This window comes from Protopterus annectens, chromosome 1.part0 (genome assembly GCF_019279795.1).
Source record: "Protopterus annectens isolate FY-2018-M chromosome 1.part0, PAN1.0, whole genome shotgun sequence".
NCBI lineage: Eukaryota > Metazoa > Chordata > Ceratodontiformes > Protopteridae > Protopterus > Protopterus annectens.
Window position 1 is genome coordinate 36,237,126 of NC_056725.1, and position 24,502 is coordinate 36,261,627.

Genomic DNA, 24,502 nt, shown 5'->3' on the forward strand with positions numbered 1-24,502 from the left:
TGGACCCAAACCATGTTGGTGAGTACTAGTCTAGGGCATTTGAGCTCTTGTGGAGGTGCAGACCAACTGTTCCAGGGCATTTGAATTAACAAACTCCCGGAACCTCATAGCGATCCTGTTTGTTCTCATGTAAGTTGCCCAGTCAATGGAAGGATAGTTGAAATCTCCCATGACCAAGATGTTTGGCTGTATACTGAGTGACTCTAGCAAGTCCAGATAAGGCAGTATGATACTCCTGGTTCATGGTAGGGGGACTTGGAGGTAACGGTGATGTAGAGAGGTATTTTACCTGTAGTTAATTGGACCTGGAGTAACTCAAGAGAGTTGTACTGTACTGTTGTTTCACCAGTCTCTTGAGGTGTATTTCGATTTAATGAAGATGGATACAACTCCACCTCTGGTTCTTTCACGCTTGTTTTGGGGTCTGAATGTGTGAAAGGCATTATAGTTTTGTAAGGCTGGAGTGCTCTGTGGCCTTGAACCAAGTCTCAGTGACTGCACAAACATCAGCATCTTTGAAGGTGAGGAGTGCTTCCAGGGAGTGCAGTTTACTGTTTAAACTCCTAGCATTAAGCAGCATGACCTTCAGTTTGTCTTTAGTGGATTTCTTTGTGTCGGAAGTTTTGTTGTTTGGATATTGCCTAAAAAGCACTATGGGTGAGGCAAGTGTCTTTGCCAGTATCTGAAAGCCTGGAGGAGACAGGTGAAGGCCATCTCTGGCAAAAACAACATGGACTGTAGACCATGTCTTCCCATCAGACAGGTACTGGATTGACACCAAAAGCTAAGCCAATTATTGAAATCAGTCATTTTTTGTCTGTATTGTGACATCATCTTAGGTGAAGGTAGAATGCCCCTTGGGGCTAGGGACATACCTGCCTGGAACACAGTGTATGAGTTCGGTCATGTTGCCCTTCATATAGTCCAGAGAGGTACTTCTTGTCTGGACTATATGAAGGGCAACATATAGTCCAGAGAGGTGGTACTTGTCTTTGACATCAGCATGTACTATGACAGAGTCATAGCGGTACTTGTTGCTGAGCGACTTGAGTGCGTGCGTGACTTAATGGATCCTGGCATCTGACAGGCATCTGACCATGAACTTTTTCATCCTGGTGAGGGGGACATCTGCGTCTCACTACTGAGCTGCCTATGACCAGAACATTAGGTTTTGCAGTGTTTTGCCTTAGGGGCTTAATTGTTGAGACACTGTAATATGTGTGTTGTGTAGTGGTGGAGTCTCTTCATCTACCAGTATGTGTATGTTTGCACTTGGGAGGTGTCTGGTCTGTTGGTAAGCTGTTAGTGAGTACCTCTGTGTGTGTGTGGGTCTGTGTCTTGACCTTATCTTGTGTGGAAGGGGAGCTGTGTGCTGACATCCTGTTTGTCTTGTCTATTGTTATGTGAGAGGACTGATTCTAATTTCATGGTATAGTTACAGCTCTCACATGCTGTTTGCTTGCTTTAGGAGTGATTGGTTGTCAGTATTCATGAGGCAGTTGCTACATTGCCTCAGGATGCCCATGTCAGTCAGGCTGGCTGGAGAAATGGTGGGAAACTGTATGTCCATTATGGCAGGTATATGTTGTAGTAACCAGTGGGGATGGGCTAGATGGACCAGGGTTTGCTTGTCAGACCAACAAAGGTGGCTATTCTGTGGAGGGCTAAGGGTGGAAGACTGCGTCAATGCCTCAGAGTGAACAACTGAGTTACTCACAAGGCAGCAATGCACATCTGTGTTGCGCACAGAGAGGCAGTGGAACTAAGGAGTGTTCTCTAGTAGATATCAAGGGAAAATTGTTTCTAAGCATTCACATCTATATAGGACAGTGCTAAACATCGCATTGTGATGTGCATCTATGCATAAACACGAGCAAAGTTACAGTTTTAACACACATTAAGCAATAGGAAAGCCCAGAACTGAACCTTTTTCCAGCAGTCCTCTTCAGAAGGGTCGGTTATCCACATCTGCCACAAGAGTGCAGGAGAGCCTTCTTAATGTAGACTGGCTGGTTTTCGTGCTCAAGTAATGCCAAACAGCCTAGATTAAGTGCAGTGCAAGCTTAAAATATACTTAAAAAAAAAAAAAAAAAACAGTGGATGCCTTGGATTTAGTTCAGATGCACTTCAGATCTTTCAAATACATAGATACATTTTGTTTAACGTCTGTGTGAAATATGATGAAGTAGTAGGGTGAAGTGCTTTATGTTGTATGAAGTCTGGATTTCTGCCACTATTTGCATTGTAAATCTCACTTTTGAAAGTAAAGTAAGCACATTTTAGAAACTTGTGTTTTCCTTTTTTCTCTCTGCATCTTTTCAAAGTACCTTAGTTTTGTAATAGTCATTAAGTAGATGTCATATCTATACTATAGATGGTGCAGTGGTAGTGTTGTCACCTCACAGTAAGAGGTTCTCCGGTTCAATTCTTGGCTGGAGTGCCTTCTGTGTGGGGTCTGCATGTCCTCCCTACATCCGTGTGGGTTTTCTCCAGGTACTCTGATTTCCTTCCACATTACAAAGACTTGCATCTGGAGCGTTTCTACCCGGGCCTCCACTGAAAATCGGCTTTGTTCCAAGTCTGACTTTCCTGGTAAACAAATGTTAAATAAAAAAATAAATATATTCTCCAGTGTTGCCTTCTGCTGGTGGGGGGGGGATACCTAGTAAGACTGAGCTTCTTAGGAAAATACATAAGCTAAGTTTCCTTATAGGTTCATAGGTTCATAGGTTTATACTAGGCTATCTGCCCTAAGGCATTTATAAGCCTAGCCCAAATTTTGTGCCCATTAGTTTGTTGTGCCTCTGTCCAGCAGTGACACAGAGATGAATCTCGGGGTAAACCTACGATCTCCCATCCACAGGTCTAGATTTCTCTTGAACAGAGTCAGCGAGGTGCTCTGCCTCACATGGACCGGGATTTTATTCCACAGCATAGGGAGTCTCTGAGTGATAAATCTATCCCTCCAGCATGTCCTATTTATATCCGTGCTAAGGTTTAAGTCGCTTGCTCTAGTGGTTTTGGTGGATTTGGATTTTTTGAGGTGGAGCATGTCCATTAATTCCGGGTTGGACATGGCCTTGTATGTCAGGCACATGTCACCTCTGAGCAGACAGTATGCGACTGAATAGAGCTGGAGTTTCTTCAATCTGGCAGCATATGACAGATTTTGGAGTCCCTTTATCCTTTTGGTGAGGAACTTTTGGGGTCTCTCCAATTGCTGCAGATGGGTGAAATACATCCCGAATGGGGCATTGTACTCAATCATTGGTCTGATAAGTGAAGAGTACAGGGGAACAATGACCTCACTAGATCTGGATGTGAATCCCTTCATGATCAGGTGGGCAGTGTAGAAGGTCTTTCTAACCACTTTAGCACCGTGAGTGTCAAAAGAAAGGCCACTGTCAACCTGGGTCCCCAGGTCCCTGATAACCTCTTCTGTGCTTAGTGGATTGCCACCTATATGGTAGCTTGGGGTTACCTTGTTTTTCCCGACGGGTATGGCTATAGAGTTGTGGCGCTTAACTTCAGGCCATGGCTCTGGCACCAGCTATCTGTTTCCGTGAGTCCCTTCTGAAGGATATCCGTGTCCGATGCACTTTCCACTATGGTGCCCAGTTTGCAGTCGTCTGCAAACTTTGTCAGCCAAAGTCCTCCCATGTTGGCCTGTACTTCTGAGAAGTAGATGCCAAACAATAGGGGGCCAAGGACCGAGCCCTGTGGGACACCACTTGTGACCGGCTTGGAGTCTGACATAGCACCAGCAACTCTAACCCTGTGGGTTCTGTCCTTAAGCCAGTTTGCAACCCATCTTGTGACATATGGGTTTACATTTAAGCTGGTAAGTTTTTCTACAATACCCGAGTGGGGTATTGTGTCGAAAGCCTTTGCAAGGTCAAGGTAGGCTGTATGGACTGCCTTTCCCTCATCAATGGCCTTGGTGACTGTTTCGAAGAAGTCGACCAAGTTCAAAAGGCATGATCTTCCCTTGACAAAGCCAAACTGGGTCGGGTCTAATGTCTGCAAGTCTCCTATATCTTTGTTTATAAGCTCCATTATGATCCTCTCCATAGCTTTGCAGACTAGACTTGTTAAGCTTATGGGGTGGTAATTACCAGGGTCCGTAGAGGCGCCGCCTTTGTGGAGTGGGACCACAGTTGCCGTACGCCACTCCTTGGGCACGTATCCTCTGGTAAGGCTGAGATTAAACAGCTGCCTTATGTGCGGGTTTAATTCCTCATTTAGCTCGTGTAGCACACAGCCGGGGACACCATCTGGTCCCATTGATGCTGTGTTTTTAGCTTTAGAGAGAGCAGCTTTCACCTGCGCATTTGAGATGTCCGGGAGGCTACACTCGGCTGGGATAGTTATCTCTCCTTTAGGGGGGGAGAGGGGGGTGAAGTTTGCACTGAACCTGTCTGCCAGTATGTTGGCAATGTCTGTGGTTTCAGTGATTTTTGTATCATTTTGGACTAATTCTGAGCATATCTGGGAGTTTCCACCCAGGTTCCTAACATAGCTGAAAAAGGCCTTGTGATTGTCCTTTGAATCCATGGCAGTTTTTCTCTCAAAATTGGCCTTAGTTGATTTTATGAGTGCTCGTATTTTTTTACTAATAATGATCAGGGTGACTTCCTTTTATGGATTTTGTTCTGTCATGTAATAGCTTTCTCCTCTTATTGTAAAGTTTGTTAATGGCTGGGGTCCACCAGACTGGATGTTTGCCCTTTGTGGAAAGAGTCTTGGTTTTATTTGGGATTGCCTGATCCATGCAGTCCTGGAGGTGTTCATAGAAGGCATTTGTAAGGGCTTCCGCAGCTTGGGTTGTGGTTTCCACTGGCTCAGGGGCCTTGAAGGATACCACACCAGTCTTGAGTAGTGTGAAGTTTGCTTTAGAGAAGTTCTTCACTATGGTCTTTTTTGTTTGGGGTGGGGGCGGGATGTGGATTTCCAGTGAGATTAGTTTATGATCAGATCTCACCAATGAGGGATATACTTCCGGTGTGGAGCATTTTGTCCCCATGTTTGCGACAATGAGATCTAGTATATTTTCTCCTCTCGTGGGAACAGTGACTAGCTGCTCCATGGCATTTGAATTTATGAACTCCAGGAACCGTTGGGCTAGAAAGTTAGGGCTTGAGTAATGTTCCCAGTCTATATTCGGTAGTTGAAGTCACCCAATATGATGGTGTTTGGAGATGCATTTATACCCTCCAGTGTCTTCAGGAAGGCTGTGTGGGGTTCCTGAGTTTGAGAGGGTGGCCTGTAGCATGCTACAATTTGTAGAGCAGTTTTGCCTATGGTTAGTTGCACCTGGATGGTTTCCGAGCTTCATGCGTTGCCACCAACCTGGAGGTGTGGGTATCCTTTATGAATATGGATACACCCCTCCTTTTGTGGTGTGGTCTGGGTTTTGGGGCGGGCATGATATGAGGTAAAAGCTAATAGTGCCGGGTGCTCTCAGGAGCCTTGAACCAGGTTTCAGTTACAGCACAGACATCGATGTTCTCCATACTGAGAAGGGCCTCGAGTGCGTGCATTTTGAGATTTAGACTTCTGGCATTGAGCAGCATTACCCTCAGTTTCTTCCCATTTTGTTTTCTAGGGTGGTAGGTTTAGAATTTGAGCCTTGCCTAAAAAGGCACTATGGGGTGGCAAGAGCCTTAGCCAATATCCGAATACCAGGGTGACAGGTGCAAGCCATCCCTTGGCAGCGTGGCTTGTCAAGCATGTCATCCCAGGCAGACAGACACTGGATCCCCTTTGAATGACACCAGACATTAAGCCAATTGTTAAAGCTGATCATCTTGTCTCTATATTGTGGCATCATTCTTGGTGAAGGAAGGATACTGCTCAGGGTTAGGGTCATACCTGCCTGGGCTACATAATCAGAGAGCTCCTCTATGTCTCTTTTCATGTAGTCCAGGGAGGTACATCTCAGGTCGTTCACACCAGCATGGACAATGACTGTGTCATATTTGTACTTGCCGTGGAATGACCCGAGTGCTTGTGTTATGTGGCGGATTCTAGCGCCCGATGGGCAGCTTACTGTGACCCTCTCCTTGTTCAGCCTGGTGAGTGGGACGTCAGTGTGTCTGACTATGGAGTCACCTATGACAAGTATGTTTGGTGTTGTATTTGGCCTTAAGGACTGTGACTGCTTTGCACACTGCTTTTGTGGTTTATGTGTTGCTTGTGGGGTGTCTTGAGGTAGCAGTTGTTTGAGTGTCTGCTTTGGAGGCCTCTGCTGTTTAGGTAAATTTTACTCAGAGCCTCGAGTATGTCTCTGTGTGTTTATGTGTTTGATTCAGTGGAGTGGTAGCATTATGTGAGGCTGGTTTTGTGGTGTGTGTAGTTGCCTTCTCCTCCTGTCTGGTCTTGCCAGTCCTGAGTTGAGAGAGCTCAGCCTCCAGTTTGGCTAAATAGCTGCATCTCTCGCAAGTATTTGTGTTATGTGGGAGGAGGAGAGGGTTGTCTGTGTACATGAGGCAGTTATAACATTGCCTCAAGATTCCCAGATTCACCAGCTGGACCGGAGAGGAGATTGACAACTGACCTTTGGACATGCTAGAATAATATTGGGAAATCCTTAATTGAAAACAAGGGCCAGTGGGGAGTGAGGGTGTAGTGCTTTTAATTTTTAGTGCTGACTTATCTGTGCCAAGATTGTCGCAGAAGGGAACATTATTTAAAAATAAGTCTCTTGGATGCATTAATTAGAAATTTGCATGAATCTAGGTTAATTGTTTTCACTTTTTCCATGTTTAGGATCCAGAAGAGTATGCTGATGGACCTAAACAAAGAAATCCTGCATGAGTTGGGGATTGATGTGGTTGGAGATGCTATTGCAATATTGAAGCATGCCAAAGTTGCATATAAACAGGTAAAAAAAATCCTCATTCTAATTGGAAATGTTTAAAGTACATCTTAAGTTTTACTTTTTTAACAAGCATTTATATTGGTCCACAAGCTCTAAATAAAGTGATTAGTAGAGAACATTGACCATTGGTTGCATTTAAAGGGAGTGGTCACAACAATCCCACATGAAGGTTTTTCCCAATATTATACAGACCACAGATTATAGCAGATGAGGCTAGATGAAGAAAGCTCAGTGCTGTGTGCATTTAAATATGTCTTCCAAATGGGGTATTAGACTTCAATTTCATATTTCACAAGCACCACGTATATTCCATAGAGATATTGCAAAATTATTGAAAGCTGAGAAGGTTTTGTAAATGTTATTGATGACGGTATGGAGTTATAGACACAAGAAGAGCATGGCAGGAGACTGATGCATCTGGAAAATAAACTAAGCGCCATTGCAGGATAAATAAAAACAAATGTATAGCAAGAATGATATCCAAAGTACATGGATCATATTCTCATGTCAGAAGGATTGAAGCCAAATACTCAGGAAGGCAGAACATTTATGCCAGTGTGAAAGCTACAAGATAGTCCGCCGTCATGTAAGTTTCTAAGAATGTAAAAGTATCTTGCAAGATTTATCTTTTGGGGCATAGGATAGAGCTATGAGTAAGAAGAGTTTTGAAATGTGCAGTAAACTGGTTAAAGAATTAGCAGCCTTAAAATACGTTTACATTCCACTTGTGTTGTAGATAAATGCCAGTCAGAATTTTGTAGGGGTTGTTATTCATAGTTTAGTTTTATAGTTTTTAGTACTAAGCTAACTACCCTTGCGAGCCATTTTAAGCCTAGCCAATTATCCCTTGTGAGACTCAAACCCTGCACCTTGTGTTTGTAAGGCAAACACCTTAGCTATTAAGCCACCCTCCCACCCCAAAGATATAGGTTCATACTAGGCTAACTGCCCTAATGGGCCATTTTAAGCCTGGTCAGTTACCCCATGTCAGAATCAAACCCTGCACCTTGCGTTTGTTAGGTAAGCACCTTAACCATTAACGCCAACCTCCCACCCCCAGTAGAACTGACCAGTTGTCCATGTCAAATTTCAAAATGTACTATACTAATTTAGAAAAGGAACTGTTAGCAGCACTGTGTGTTATGAGAAATTTCATGGATGTGTGTAACAAGGCACTTCTTTTGGAAATGAGCTACAGACTTGTAGAGAGGATCTGCCAAAAATTTCTGCAGTATTCCAATACAGTACTGCCATGAATGTTAATAAATCTGTGGAAGTGTAATACAGTCTAGGCAAGGAACCACATGTTGCACAAATGTTGAGTAGAGCATAGTTGAGAGAGTCTAGCATAGTTGGGAAAAGAGCAAGAGGTCTGAGAATGAAATTCTTTTGCTTTACCATTAGGATCAAGACCTGCAGGACTTAGCCCGCCCAAGGTGGGTTCCTAGTGTAGCAAATCCCTCTCTCTTCACCTCCAAGCCTTTGCTGTTAAGGGCTTGTGATCAGATGTCTTGAGCTGTGCATCTAGCCAGCCACGAAGAGATGACAGACCCAGGCTATTTTGTGTTTGTTTCCAGTGTTTGCCTTTTATAGTTGCTGTTTTAATGTTTTCCCAGGTCACTTAGTTCCTTATTTTTTTTCCAGACTTGGTCTCTTGATGGATGTTAACAGGTGTTCTTCCGTTTCACTGCTGCAGTATTCTTTACAACTAGGGATCCTCTGCTAGGGGCAGCATGACGTCTGGCCAATGTACCAAAGCCTTTAGGTTGCTTTAAGGTATATGCCATATATGCTCCTTGCATAGCGTAGGGCATAAAGGTGACATCCGGACATCCCATCCTCAGAACTTCTTTGTCGCCGTTCTAAATGCCATTGCATGATCATCAATTTGAACACCCATTCTGTTGCTGGTTCACCAAGCTGTTGCAGCTAAGTGCCCCATTGGGGTTCTTTTTTTACTTATCTTTTTTTATTGGTGCTTGTGGGGTTTCATGTCATCCAAGAAGAGTAAATGCCATTGTGGAAGACAGATTCCCCTTAAAGTCTACCACGACCAATGTCTTTTTTTGGTTGGGTGCCTCTCACTGTCAAATGTCCTATTCCATTTATTAAGCTTTTGTACCTAAAACCCTTCTTAGTAGACTATTGTCTTTGGCACTTTATCTTAAAAATCAGTGTCTTAAGCTGCTGGCAAAAGCCACTATTTAGGGTAGTTCCTGTTCCTAGGGACTGCCATCAGTGAAGAAGGCCAAGAAGCCTAGGTGGGAATCTCCTGCTGTTCAGCTTCTGCTGGACATCTCTTCCAAGGCTAGTGAATGCCTGGAGGTTCAGACAGCTTGGTCTTGCATCCCTCTGCAGTGACCGGGTTGGAGGCTGGCAGGGATCGGACTTTCAGCATGTCCAAGGAGGCTTTGCAGACATGCATTTCAGAGGGAGCCATTGCTGATTATTTCCGAGGGGCCTAGGAGGTGTCCCTCAAATATTAGTCAGAGAAGAAGTCCCTACTGCTGTCATTGAATGCCGTCCTGGGTCATAGCCTTCCAAATTTAAGTTGGACATGCCATTGAATAAAAAGTTCTTCTGCTCCGAAGGATTCACAGAGTGAATGGCAGGCCTTCACTCAGGATTAGTGCTTTGATTACATTGAAACCTCCTCGGAGAGTTTCTGTTCCAGCCCCCATTTGGTTCTCTACTCCCCTAAAACACCCAGGGAACAGGATTCCTCTGAGGAGGAGCTGGATTTGGATGAGGAATGCGTTGCTTACTCTTCTCAGATTCCCTTCTCCTTTCAACTGTGGATCAGAGGAAGAAGAATCCACCAGTCCTGATGCTCCCTTTGAAGAGATTTCTTTTGGGGACAAGATCTCCAGGATGATGGGGATCTTTAAATGGGATTGTGCTCAAGTTTCTGAGGTACATAAGATACTATAAGTTGTTGCAAGTAGATTCTCCTAAACCTTCTGCTGTTCCACCTGTGTTGACTTCCTTGTTGGATGCTGTTTCTAATGCTTCTAAGGCTGTAGACTCTCAGCCCAAGAAACCTGATAGATTTTGTAGGGTGCCTGAGGACTGCACATTCTTGTACAACTGTCCTGCTGACCCTCGGTGATGTCTGTAGCTTCTGACAAGCCCTCTGAATTGCTTCCTTCTCCTAAGTTACTGCCCTCTAATAAAGATAGCAGAACCATGGAAATGCTAAGCTGGAAGGTTTACACCTCTGCTACCTTGCCTTTTAGTACTATTAATTGTCAGACCCATATTTCCTGTTACGTTTTGGCTCTCCTATCCCAGGCTTGTCAGATTATTTCTGATCTTTTACACTCTGAGGGTCACACTTCTGCTTTTTCCCTGTTGGGAACTTCCTTTCTCAGGTGGTTCAATATTCTATCAAGTGTAGTTGTGATGCAGCAGATGATTCCTCTAGGGCTGCTGCTTTTGTCAGTGATTAAGGAGGTATTCTTGGCTTCAGCTTCAACCTTTGCCTGATGGTATTAAGGCTTAGTTGATAGATGCCCCTCTTGATAAACACTTGTTTGGTGGAGCTGCTGCTGTTGTGTTCAGTTTTTTCAGGATAAGGGCAAAGCTGTACAGGAACTTAAACATGTTTATTTCTCATATACCTAAATTTGTTAGAAACTACCCCAATAAGCCAGCCTTTGTTTGCAGGCAGTCTCACCCTCCTCCTAAGGGCAAAAAGGGTGGCTTGTGGGCTCCTCTTGCTAAGGTAACTCAGACTTAAGTGTCTCAGAAATGTCCTTTTCCAGATAAGCCAGGTGCTGTCCGACTATCCTATTCTTCCCAGCCACTTTCCTCTTTGCCTTTCTGTTTTCCGGTTTGGCTACAGATTACTCGTGATTCCTGGTTCCTGTCCATTATTCATTAGTGATATTTCATGGTTTGGAAACCCCTTCCACCATTTATGAGTGTTTCTCAGCCCCCTCAGGAACAACTATCTTTCCATTAGTGCTTCGGGACCTTTCGACTCTGTACTATTCAAGAGGTGCCTGTGTCCCAAAGGGGGAAGGGGTTTTACTCCAGGCTGTTTCTAGTACCCCAAAAACAGAGTACTTGGAGAAAAATTCTAGACCTCTCTCATCTGAACACTTTTCTGAAGGTGCTCCTGTTCGAATATTGTCCCTTCACACTTTGCTCCCTCTTTTGCTTCCTCATGTTTACATGGTGTCTCTGGATTTCAAGGATGCTTATCTCCATATTCCAGTCCATTCCCTTTTTAGGAAGGTTTTGCATTTCTCTGTTGCTTTGTGGCATTTTCAGTTCTCTGCTGTGCTCAGTGGCCTTTCTACTGCCCCAGGGGTATTCATGAAATGCCTTTCCTCCTGTGATTGCTTTTGTGGGATTCAGGGGATTCAAGTATTTCTTTACTTGGACTACCTCCTGTTTCAGGCATCCTCTCCAGAGATCCTGTTGAAAAATCTTCATTTTGCCATTTCCCTTCTGCAAAGTTTGGGGTTAGCAATAACCTTCAAAAAAGTCTTTTCTGACAATTCCTCAGGACCACTTTTTTCTTGGGTGCAGGATTCAGATGGCACCTATACTGGCATCCTTGTCTCCTTCCTAGGCCTTGACACTCTATTTTTTCTTTCAAATTCTTCCTCTAGCTTCTGTTACAGCCAGAAAATTTGTGAGAGCTGTGGGATTCATGGCATCCACCATCCCTATGCTTCCTCTGGCCAAAGTCCACATGAGAATGTTTCAGTGATTCCTGAAGTCAGTTTGGCTTCAACATGTGCATCCCCTAGAATTTGTAGTTCTACCTCGTCTCAAGAAGGAACTTCATTTATGAATCCAGCAGTTGTCTGTAAATCCAGGGCACTATTTTCACCCCCCTCTTCCTTCTCGGGAGCTGTTTAGAGGTGCTTCAGATGTGAGATGGGGAGTAGCTTTTGGCCACCTAATGGTGCATGGGTTGTGGTCACATCTTCAACTGAAAGATCATATCCGTGTCAGAGATGAGCTCTTCTGCTGGTGCTTCAGTCTTTTTTATCCTTTTTTCTCCCCAGGACCTCTCAAGGTACTTAGAGACGGTACCACAGTGAGTGGTATGTAAACAAATGGGGGGAAGAAGATCGTGTTGTCTTTGCCGGTTGGCACTCCTGGTATGGGATCTTGCTGCCCAGTATCCAGTGACTCTTCAGGCAGTTTACATTCCCTCCGGTCTAAACATTGTGGCAGTCCCATGAATTGATGCTTCACAGGGATGTTTTCTGGACATTGTCCACCAGTGGGGTACTTCTCAAGTAGATCTATTTGCCACCTTTCTGAACAGACAACTTCCTCCTCTATTTTGTGCCAGTGTCCCAGGTCCTCTGGTTTGTAAAGTAGATGCCCTATCTTTTTCGTGGAAGGGGGTGTTTCTTTGTGTTCCCTCCGCTTCTCCTCATTCCAAAAGTCCTGTTCAGAATTCAAAAGGATGCTCCTAAACTCTTGGTGGTGAATCCTTTTTTGGCCGCGACAGCATTGGTTCCTTCTGCATTTAGCCAAGGACAGTCATCACAAGTTACCTCACAGAGTGGACCTACTCACACAGGACAAAGGGGTCTCTCATCCATCCCCACCTCTTTACTCTTGAACTGACATTGTGGGTGATAGGATTGTGGTTCCACATGCACATTTTTTTCCTGAGGATTTGCTTAGGGTCCTGCAGGAGGCCACGAAACCCAATACTAGGAAATCCTATGTTTCCAAATGGAAGAGGTTTTCTGTTTTGGTGTCTTTCTTGAAACCTGGATCCACTTTCTCTGATTACTCGTTTAGTTCTGACTTTGTGTGAATTGCTCAATGCTGGGTTTTCTTATTCTTCTGTTAGAGCCCATTTATCAGATATCTCTGCTTGTCTGCCTTTATCTCTTCCTCAAGCTTCTAGTTTTGAGGCTAAACAATTCCTTAAAGGCATCCTTCATATTAGGCCTCCCAGGAAGCCCTTTCCTCCTTCCTAGCATCTTAATTTTTTTTTTTTTGGGGGGGGGGGGGTCACTGACTGGCTCCTTCTGAGACTGCAGCTTCAGCTTCCTGGCAACATTTGTTTTAGAAGACTGCACTTTTGTTAGCCTTTACTTCTAAAAGATGGGTGTCTGCGCTTTAAGCCCTTATGGCTTGTCCTCTTTTGGTTTTTCATAAGGATACAGTGTCCTTGTGTACTAATCCTTGATGTTCATGAAATGACTGGTACTTTTTAAGTAACAGTGAGTACCTGAGATGAAGGTAGAATAAAAATGCCCAGCAGGATACTGCATTATGTAGACAGCCATTGCCTTTTAAGTAACATCCTAGAGACACTATCTCACTATGTAGATGCTAGAGTGTATTCACTGTTGCAGTCATTACATTTGGGTAATCTGCTGGCAGGTTCCACTCAGTTGGCCTGATTAACAAAGTCTTGGGTCCTGCGTCGGTTGCTGTCCCTTCTTCCATGATGTCAGGGGTATAAAACATGCAGACGACGCCATTATATCAGTTTTTCTTGCCCCAGATGTCAGGTGCCCCCCAAATGGGGAGAAATAAAATTAAAAACACAAAAATTATACATCCAATCTCAAAAGCAAATACACCAAAAGGGATTTTCAGCATAGTGAAAGAAAGTAGAGGTATAGCCGAAGAAAAATAGGGGGCTGGAGGCAGGGTAACCAGGACTGCAACAATGAATACACTCTAACATCTACATTTATGGTAAGTGTACACAACTGTACTATGTTCTTCGTGTTTTACTACTGCAGTCATTACGTTTGGGTAGATTCCCAAAGCAATGGTTGGGTAGAGGGAATTATACAGCATTAGGACCAGCTATAAGCCCCTTAAGGACAGCAGTGGCAAAGCCAGCTCTGGAATGAGAGAGAATAGTGGTAAATGGTAATGTTTGGTGAACGTATGAACTGAGCTCCAGGTAGCAGCTTCTAGAATGTCCCTGGTAAGAACACCTCTGAGAAAGGCTGCAGAAGTAGATGCAGCCCTGGTGGAATGGCATCTGATCCCCTATGGGATAGGTTTTCCATGGTGCATATAGCAGAAACAAACACAATGGCTTATCCATTTGGAAATGGTTTGCTTTGAAATAGCATTTCCCTCTGCCCCTGCAGCAAATGCCACCAGCAGTTCAGATTTTCTTTGAGATTTTGTTCTGCTTAAGTAACATCTAAGTTGTCTGTGTACATCTAAAGAATGCAGAATCCGCTCCCACTTGTTCTGTGGACTGGGAAAGAAAGTTGGCAAATGAATGGTCTGATTAAGAGCTACACTGGATACCACCTTAGGCATGAAGGATGGATTGGTCCTGAGAGATGCCTTGTCCGCATGAAAAATTATGAAAGGCTCCACTGCCATAAGAGCTTGTAATTTGGAAATCCTTCTAGCTGAAGTGACTGTTTTGCAGGAGAGAAATTTTAAGTCTGCAGTAGCAGCTGGCTCGAAAGGAGGGAGAGTGAGCTTTTCCACTACAAAATCGAGGTCCTAGGCAGGGGTTGGAGCTCTCCTGGGTGGTCTTAAGTTTTTGGCCCCTCTGAGATGCTGCTTTAGCAGAGGATGAGAGAAGAGGGGAGGGTTCTGTGTTGTAATGAGCTGAAATGGCTGAGGCATGGATTTTTATGGAAGAAAGACAGGCCCTTGTGAAGCATCTCAGTTAATTATTGTAAAATCTGAGGAATGTTGGGCACTGCTGTGTTTATCCCTCGAGATTGATTCCAGGCACAGAATCCTTTCCATTTGTCAGTATAAGATTTTCTAGTACTAGGCCCTCTCTCCTCCAAAAATGACATCCATCACAGGTTTGCTGAGGGATGCCAAGGGTGAATTTAGGTGATTAGCCACGCTGCAAGATTCAAAGTTTGGAGCTGACTGTGCAAATTTGGTTGTTCTGCTGAGACAGTAAGGTGTCTGAGGCAGGTGCCATGGTGGAAGGTGTGACATTGCACAGGAGTGGGTACCAGTGTTGGCGAGGCCAGTCTGGAGCAATCAAAATAATTTTTGGTTTGTCCTGTTTGACTTCTAGTAGAACTTTGGAGAGCAGCGGCAGAGGGAGAAAGGCATAGACTGATAGGTTTTTCCAGCTGAATGACAGAGCATCCAGTTTCCAAGCTTTTTTGTGAGGAGTTCTTGTGCAAAATTTGTCCAACTGATAGATCTTTTTGCCTCACCCCAGAACTATGTCTGGGCTCCCCCATTTGCATGTCAACATGTTGAAAATACTTGGTTCCAGTTTCCATTCGTGTGGGTCCATGAGATTTCTGCTTAGTTTGTCTGCCAGAGTATTCCCCTTCCTTGGCAGGAAATGAGCTTGTAGTTGTACTTGATATGTCAAGGCCATGTTCCACAATGCCATGGCTAGTCTGCAAAGGGGGTAAGCGTGTGTACCCCCCTGCTTATGTTTTCTGCCTGAATTAGACAATCATCCAGGTATGGGTATATTTGAATATTTCTTTGCCTGCAAAATGCAGTTACTGGAGCCAGGCACTTTGTAAAGATCCTGGGTGCAGTAGATGAGCCAAAGGGCAGTGCAAAGAACTTGTAATGCAAGTAGCCTGCTTTGAAGCGGAGGTATCAATTTTGCAAGATTCCCTGATTGGGATATGCAGGTAAGCCTTTTTTTTAAATCTAGAGTTGCCAACCAGGCATCTTTGCCTCGCATAGGAAGTAACTGGTGAAGAGTCAGCATCTTGAATTCTGGAATATCCAGAAAGGTGTTTAGAGTAGATAAGTCCAGGATTGGACGCCATGATTTGTATTTTCTGGGAACCAGGAAAAGTCTTGAATAGAAACTTTGTCCCTTTTCCTCTTCTGGTACTGGTTGAATAGCCCCCATGCTCATGAGGGAAAGTACTTGATGTTATGTGATCCTGTCTCGCCTACATTCTGTACTGATGGGCTCGGAGCCGATCCCTCGGCTCCGACTCGGCACGCTATGCTATAGAGCGAGGCCTCTCATTGGCTGAGCTATTTCTTATCCCAGGATGCACCACCACTAATCCCCCAGATCTCGTTTGCCGCTTACAAGCTAGGACTTGGTCTCAAACTTGGCTGGGCTAAGTACTGTTTTATTCAGACTTTTCCTGTCAGAAATTTTGATATTTTGAACCCAAAAGCTGTTTTAACAGCTATTGTTGTTGTACGAGCGTGTTTGGCAAAATTTTGTTGGTAAATTGTGTTTTTCGTTAAGGGAAGGTTTCCCGTTAAGTTAGAGGGGCCTTTCTCCTTCTACTATCTAGCGTTTTCTTGCGTTTCCAGGAGTCAAGTACCTGTTTAAGTTAGAGGGTCTTGACCCTCATTTTCAGTGTTTGTGCTATGTTATTGTGTTTGTTTAAAAAAAACAAAAACAAAAAAAAACTTGTTCATTGTTTTTTTTTTTGTGGTAAAATCTTCTAGTCAGCATGTCTAAAGAACATAGACCCTCTGGGTTTAAAAAGTGTGCGAGGTGTGGTTACAAAATGTCCATAACGGACGACCACTCCTCGTGCGTTTGTTTAGGCGCCAAGCACCTACAAGAGTCCTGTAGCGTGTGCCACACCTTTTCTGCTAGAGTCCTCCAGGAGAGGAAGAATAAATTGATATTAAAAGGTTTGATTAAACCCTCCTTCGAGGAGGCTTTATCTTCCTCTCCTACAAAAAAGAAAAAAGCGTCGGCTCCGACCAGTATGTCAGAACCGACTGCCAAAAAAACTAGGCAGGCTTCTCCGTCGGCTCCACGGACTTCGGAGCCGAGGGTGGAACGGTCTGCCTCGATGCTTCCAGTCTCGACCCCTCTGATTTCGGAGCAGAGGACTGGGACATCGAGAGGCGGGTCATCTTCATCGGCTCCACTGATTTTGGAGACGATGAGGGTTGCCGGCTCAGACTCTTCCCCTTTGGCGCCGAAGTCCTCATCGGCACCGAGGGAAATTGTTTTGAGTTCTCCCTCGGAACCGATAGGAACCGATAGTGGTCGAATCTATTCGGAGCCGGTCCCCTAGCCCTATGGAGCCGATGGAGAAATCGGTTCGGACCAGATCGGTGTCATCTAGATCCTCCAAGATGTCTGATTCGGACATCGACAGGGTGCTCCTAAGACTTTTCCAGTCTCCGGTGTTTCAAAAGTTAGTTTCGGCTCCAGCCCATTTGGCTTCGGAGCCGATGGTCCACCCTGCTACTATAGTTCCTCCTCCAACAGCCTCGGCACCGTTGGAGCCGGTGCTGGTGGAGACGGTGGAGGTTTTCGGGTCGGGCCCGACCCTTACTCCAACTCCGGCTCTTGAGTCGGAATTCGGTACGTGGACTTCTTCTGTCGGCCCCGGGGGGGACGCTTCGGGACTGATGCTTTCGATCCCAAGCCTACCTCTTGGTGCATTCGATCCCAAGCCTACCTCTTGGTGCATCTGCTGCGGGGGTACCGTCTACCGTTGTGGCCACGAAGGTGGGACCTTCCCAGGATTCTGGTGGTCCCGCCTTCAGGGCCATGAGGAGTGCGTTAGCCAAATCTTCCTTGGCTACCTCCACGGTCTCCCCAGCTCCTTCCCTGCATACTGAGACTGGGTCTTTGGTAGTCCCCCTGTCCTTAGACAGCGGAGCCCTGGGGCCTGAGGTTACCCCCACTGGAGGTTCCCCCCCTCCTGGAGGTCCCAGGAAAAGATCGTGCAAGAGGAAGCACGTTGACTCCCCTGATGAGTCTCTTAAATCAGACACTGATTTCTATGATGCAGAGGGGTCCCCTAAGTCGTCCTCAGATGATGTCTCCTTTGCAGACATCCTGGAAGCCCTTAAACAACGAGGCGGCTGACAATCCAAACCCCCTTCTGCTGATGAGTCGGTGTTCCTTAAGGCCTTCGAGGCTCAGCCCACCGCCTCCTGGGTGTCTTCCCCCTTCGACGAGCTCCTGGATTTGATCTGTCGAAGGGCGTGGGAACACCCAGACTCTGTGGAACCGGTGCCTGCTCGTCCTAATAAGTTCCTGTCAGCACCCCCGGAAAAAGAGTTTCTAACGAAAGGTGCGGCTGTAGATGCTTTGGTGGTGCCATCTGCTACCCAGCAAGATGTAGCAGAGGCTTCGACGTCCGTCCATCCTCCTAATAAGGAGTCTAGGAGCATGGATCGGTACGGTAAGCGCACCCTAAGTTCAGCGGCCTTTACATTAAGGTCACTGAACTATCTTACGCACTTTACCAGATTTCAGAGGGATCTGATTAAAGAACTTTCAGATACCCTCTTGGGTAACCTGCCTGAGCAGCTGGCCCAGACGGTTGGCTCTCAGCTGGCTACGCTGTCGTCCATATCAAACTCGTCCATGAGGCTCATTTCTTATGCGGCCGAAGGGGCGAGTAGAGCGGCAGGTACAGGCATTGCTCTACGGAGACAAGCCTGGCTCCGCCTGTGTCATTTTGCGGAGGCCTTTAAATCTTCCTTTGCCGACGCCCCCTTTGATGGGTCCTCATTGTTTGGACCCAAGGTAAAGGACACACTGACCCGCTGCGAGCAAGAAGGTAAGACTTTGACTGCCGTAGGGGCACGATTTTCCACTCCCTTTCGGCCTTACCCCTAGGCTAAAAGAGGAGGGAAAATGTGGTTCCGTAGGTCTCAAAAGTCTTACCCCTCACAGCAGGACGATCCCCCTTCTAGAGGCAGGGGAGGGGGAAATTCTTCCGGAAGACGCCGTCCCAGAGGCCCTCGCAACACTGGAGACCGCGAGTCCTTTCGTGGCTCTTCAGCCTTTCACAGTCCCTGAGGGATTGCCCGACTGTGCAGCTCCGGAGCCAGTCGGGAGTCGTCTTTCGAGGCACCTAAAAGCCTGGGAAGGTATCACTCGGGACCGATGGGTGTTTCGAATTATCGCCGGAGGTTACGCCATCCTCTTTTCTCACTCTCCTCCTCAGTCCAAAAAAATCCCGGACCCGCCACCCAGTTAACGGGAAACTGCAGCCTCAGAAGTTTTAAACCTGCTGCAAAAAGGAGTCATCCAACCGGTCCCTGCAGACCAGATCGGATTAGGGACTTACTCAAGATTCTTTTTAGTGCCAAAAAAGACCGGGGACTTGAGGCCCATTTTGGATCTCAGCATTCTAAACCGTTCAGTCAAAAAGTCCAAGTTCCGAATGGTCATCCACTGCTGGAGAAAGGTGTTTGGATGTGCTCCATAGATCTCAAGGACGCTTATTACCATATCATGGTACATCAAGCGTCCAGGAGACATCTGCGCTTCAGCCTAGGAGGCAGTCATTTTCAGTTCCTCAAGGCTGCCCTTTGGTCTCACCACAGCCCCCAGGGTGTTCACCAAATGTTTGGCGGTTGTGACTGCTCACCTGAGAAGTCTAGGATTCCAGGTATTTCCGTATCTAGACGACTGGCTCCTAACTGCCACCTCCAAGCATCTACTAATGCGGAGCCTACAAGCCACGATATCACTGGGCACTTCCCTTGGAATCACCTTCAATTGGCCGAAGTCTGTGTTGCTGCCATCTCAACGCATAAAATTTATCGGAGCAGAGATAGACTCAAACCACATGCGAGTCTATCTACCTACAGAAAGGATACAAACCATACAAGCTCAAGTTCGTGTCTTACTTCCCAGATCCAAAGCCCCAGCAAGATTGGTCCTACAGCTATTAGGATCCATGTCCACCACGGTTCTTCTAGTTCCCCTAGCAAGGTTGCACATGAGAATTCTCCAGTGGCTTCTTTCAACTCAGTGGTCCTTTCAGGAACTCCCTCTCAGTCACCTCATCTGGATCACGGAAACCTGCAAACGGGACCTTCGCTGGTGGCTGGTGCCCTCCAATCTGGATCAGGGAAGACCATTTGTTCCACCTCCTCCGGTGGCCACGTTGACCACGGACGCCTCCCAGATAGGGTGGGGGGGGCATTCCCTGGGCAGGTCAGTCCAAGGCAAATGGCATTCGGAGGAGACCCTACTTCATATCAACATCCTAGAAATGAGGGCGCTACTTCTGTCCCTTCAAGCCCTTCACGATTATCTCCCTCAAGGCGTAATTGCCGTTCACTCCGACAACATGTCAGTGGTCTGGTACCTGAACAAACAGGGGGGGGACCAGATCCTATCCTCTTTGCAGAGAGGCCATGAGAGTTTGGCAGCCATGAGAGTTTGGCAATGGGCAGTGTCAACCAAACGCTTTCTAGTGGCGACTCATATTCCAGGCAAGTCCAATGTGATAGCCGACAGACTGAGCAGAACTATCCTTTCTCCACACGAGTGGTCTCTGAACCTTTCAGTTGCAAATCGGATCTTCAGCAAATGGGGAGTTCCGTGTTGCGACCTCTTCGCGACCCCGCTGAATGCGAAATGCAAAAAGTTCTTCTCCCTCACCCCGGCTCCGGGGAAAAGCCCTATGGACGCACTAGCTTGTCCGTGGCCCACCGGCTTGCGTTATGCTTTCCCTCCAGTTCCTCTCCTTCCCAAGGTGATCCAAAAGGCGTCTCTTGGGGAGCAAAATGATCCTAGTTGCTCCTTACTGGCCTCGTCAGGTATGGTTCCCCTATCTTCGGAAATATGCACTGGAAGGTCCATGGTTCCTGGATCTGATCCCAGACCTATTGGTTCATCAGATGGGACTATTCCACCAGTCCCTACACACCTTAAAATTGACTGCTTGGCTCCTCCTCTTCTGACTATAGTCAGGAATCATACCTTGGATCCAGAAGTTGTACACATTTTATCCTCGGCCCACAAGTCTGCTACAAAGAAATTGTATTCTAGCAAATGGAAAAGATTTGCTATTTGGGCTCAACTCCGGGGTCTTGATCCCATCACTGTTCCCATGTCAGAAGTACTGAAATTTCTAACCTCCCTTTTCAATCAAGGCTCTTCAGTATCAACCATTAAGGTTCAATTGGCAGCTATTTCCAATTTTCACGAATCTATAGACCCACCTTTAATGAGCAACAGATTATATAAGACCTTCTTGAAAGGTGCTGCGTTTTTAAGACCTCTGATTTCTCATCCTGCTCTTCCATGGGATCTCGATGTGGTGTTACGCGCCTTAACTTCCTCCCCCTTCGAACCGGCAGCAACATGTGATTTAAAATTTCTATCGTGGAAAACTGCCTTTCTGGTGGCAATTACTTCTGCCAGAAGGGTTTCAGAGCTTCAAGCTTTGTCTGTAAAACCTCCATACTTGGTTTTTCACAAAGATAGAGTATCGCTCAGGCCAAATCCATCATTCGTTCCTAAAGTTTGTTCCAGTTTCTGCCTACAACAGTCATTAGAACTTCCAGTCTTCTTTCCGAAGTATTCAAACAAAGCTGAATACATATTCCACACATTAGATGTCCACAGGCAATTGCGTTTTTATTTAGATAGGACCAAACAAACAAGGAAAACAGACCAATTGTTTGTGTCTCTTGCGGACAATAAATTGGGCAAAGCCGTCACAAAGGTCACTATTGCCAAATGGATCAAGGACTGTATTACTCAAGTTTATTCCTCTTCTAACAAAGAGCTTACGTCTTCTATCAAAGCTCACTCTACAAGAGCTATGGCTACTTCAACAGCATTCCATTCTAAGCTTGCCATTAGTGACATTTGTGCTGCGGCTACATGGTCTTCCCCGCACACTTTCATTTCCCACTACATATTGGATGTGGCATCTCGGGGGCGAGCTTCATTTGGTTCCACAGTGCTCAGGAGTGTTTTCCAGTGAGCCACCCAGGATTTAGGTGCTAGGGATGCTGTCCCATCAGTACAGAATGTAGGCGAGATAGGATCACGTAACATCTTTTAGTTATGTACTCACCATAACTTTAGATGTTTGGGATCCATCTCGCCTACATTCCCAATAACCCACCCTCCTTCCCCCTTCCTTGGAGATCAGAGGATATCAGAAGGTCCGAATCCTGTTGTTTCATCTTGAAACATCTGGCAATGTTATATAAACAAGTTATGTATGTGTGCATGAATGGCGGACAAACAAGATCTGGGGGATTAGTGGTGGTGCATCCTGGGATAAGAAATAGCTCAGCCAATGAGAGGCCTCGCTCTATAGCATAGCGTGCCGAGTCGGAGCCGAGGGATCGGCTCCGAGCCCATCAGTACAGAATGTAGGCGAGATGGATCCCAAACATCTAAAGTTATGGTGAGTACATAACTAAAAGTTTCTGGACCTCTGCCCACTGATTTGGGAGCAGGTCTGGCCATCCGTTTGGAATTGACAACTTGTGGAAATGAAATCTGTATTGCTGGGATACTATATTTAAAATTCATTTGTCCTTGATTATAAGTTGCCAGTTTCTTGCATGAAGAGCCAGTTCCCCCCCGCCAAAGGGGCGGCTAAGTGCAAAGGGAAGTCATTGAGACTGCTTACCACAGGAAAGTGTCTTGTTGTTTCCAGATTTGGAAGAGGAGGCACCCCATTGTTTTGTTCTGAAAGTCCCTTGTGACTGAAACCTAGAGCCTTTAGAATGTCTGGGTTTGACTTGAGTGGCTCTCGAAGGAACTGGAAAGGACCCGTTCTTAGTAGGCCAGTGCCTACTAAATCTTGGAGGTTGCACTTGTAAGAAATATTTCACAGTTTGCATAGATTTAGCTTCATCTTCCATCTTTTTTAAAACTTCTTCAGCCTTCTTACCAGAGAGACGGTCCTGTTGTAAAGGAGCATCCAACAATTTTGCTTTAACATGATCAGGCAGATTTTGCTCTATGAGCCAAGCATGCCTTCTTAGCACAGACCCAGTTACAGCAGCCCTCCAAGAGGCCTCCAAAGAATCAAAACCACATTGCAAAGTATGTTTTCCAACTTGTTCAGCTGAATGCAATAAATCCTGTAAATCTTTGTTTTCCACACAGTCAGAAATTAACATGTTTAAAGCCCTGATTGCCAAGGTTGCAGAAGTGTAAACTTTTTTACCCCCATCTATCCAGCGCGCTGGAATCTCTATAAGAAGGGGTAGGATTTTTAGCTGTAGAAGCCTTAATGCCCTTGGGACCCTGAGAAATGGTTTCGGGATCTGAAACAGGATTTTTGAAAAGGAATTTGAGGGAGTCAGGAACCCTGTAGTATCTGTCTGTCTTACAAGGAGCCAGAGGCAGAGAATCAGGAGCCATACTAGATTCTGAAAAACATAAACAACAATGTCTAGAACAGGAGGTATAGTCAAAGGCCTATGTTGAGCAAGAAGAAGGAAATCCCCATGTCTCTCTTTAGATTCAGAGAAATCCTGACTTTCCCAGTGGAAATGTTCCCTTAAGGTATGTAAAGTTTCCCTAAAAGAAAAATCCTCAGGGGGAGAAGCAGAAGGAATCCTCATAAGTAGGTATAGACAATTCCAGTTCATTAGAAGAGTCAGAAGAAATAGAATCCTGTTCAGAAGATTCATAATCAATGTCTTGCCTAGGCCTCTTAGTGCGGGGGGGGGGGGTGGCTACCCCTGATCAGAGTAATTTAAATTTTCAGCCATTTTGATCATTTATTTTTTAGGCACAGGGGCCTGCACATCTACCCCAGTCATCTGCGTTTTAGGCATAGGTCGAGATTTTGGCCTTAGTTTTGAAGATGGTGTCAGTCTAATATACAAATCTGTAGGCCTGAAAACACCCTCAGAAGCCGGTGCCTGCACAGAGGCTCCTGACCCATCCAAGGTAGAGACATCCGCGGGTTCCATAATCGAAGCGGCATACCGGACTCCGAATGGGTCTCAGTAGAGGCCTCCGAATCAGAAGTAGTGGATATCAGGGGCTACAAAAGCATAGACTGAGTTTTTTCCAGCTGAATGATCGAATATCCACTTTACAAGCTTTTTTGTGATGAATTCTTGTGCAGAATTTGTCCAACTGATAGTTCTGGGGAGAGGCAAAAAGATCTGTGTCTGAGCTCCCCCATTTGCTTGTCCACATGTTGAAAACTTGTGGTTCCAGTTTCCATTCATGTGGGTCCATAAGATTTCTGCTTAGTTTGTCTGCCAGAGTATTTAGCTTTCCTAGCAGGAATTGAGATTGAAATTTTATTTGAGGGGTCAAGGCCGTGTTCCACAATGCCATGGCTAGTCTGCAAAGGGGGTAGGAATGTGTACCCCCCCTGCTTGTTTATGTACCACATAACTGTGGTGTTGTCTGTCTTTATCATTAGTTGTCCTGGATGAAGGTAGTCCTTGAAGGCTGTCAGTGCATTTTGTACAGCTAGCATCTCTTTCTGATTCACGTGTAGGTGCATTTGATTTGGGCTCCATTTACCCTGAATGCATTTTCCTGCCAGATGATCCCCCCCAAGCATAGCCTGATGAGTCTGTAGTTAGGGTTTGGGCGGCAGGGGGTGGAGTGAATGGCAGTCCCTTGTTTTGGTGGCAGACCTCTGCCCACCACAGGAACTCTAGTTGCAGGCAAGGTATAATAAGAATCTGTTTGCAGGCTGTGACAATGTTGACTCCATAAACTTTTTAAATACCACTGAAGGTTCCTCATATGCAGTCTTGCATATGGAATGAGAAGAATGCAGGAGGCCATGAACCCCAAGGCTTGAAGAATTTGTCTTGTGGATAGCAGGGTTTTTGTGACCACCTGTTTGAAGTAAGTTACCAGTTGAATTTGCTTTTCTGGCATAAGGTAAGTCATCTGGGCAGGTGTATTCAAGCTTGCACCCAGGAATTTAATTTTTGAGAGGGTACAAGTTGTGATTTATTTTCGTTTATGGTGTACCCTGA

The 24,502-nt window shown here is 45.6% G+C and overlaps 1 protein-coding gene across 3 annotated transcripts in view; it reads left to right on the plus strand.

Annotated features, from left to right (window-relative positions):
* Positions 1-24,502, plus strand: part of CCHR1.PART0H19orf47 (chromosome chr1.part0 C19orf47 homolog) — a 1,064,431-nt gene that overhangs the window by 212,929 nt on the left and 827,000 nt on the right. For all 3 annotated transcript variants that reach the window (XM_044081485.1, XM_044081402.1, XM_044081316.1), the window contains one exon: positions 6,769-6,883. In XM_044081485.1, the coding sequence (XP_043937420.1) occupies positions 6,769-6,883 (115 nt within the window). The remainder of the gene's footprint in view (positions 1-6,768; positions 6,884-24,502) is intronic.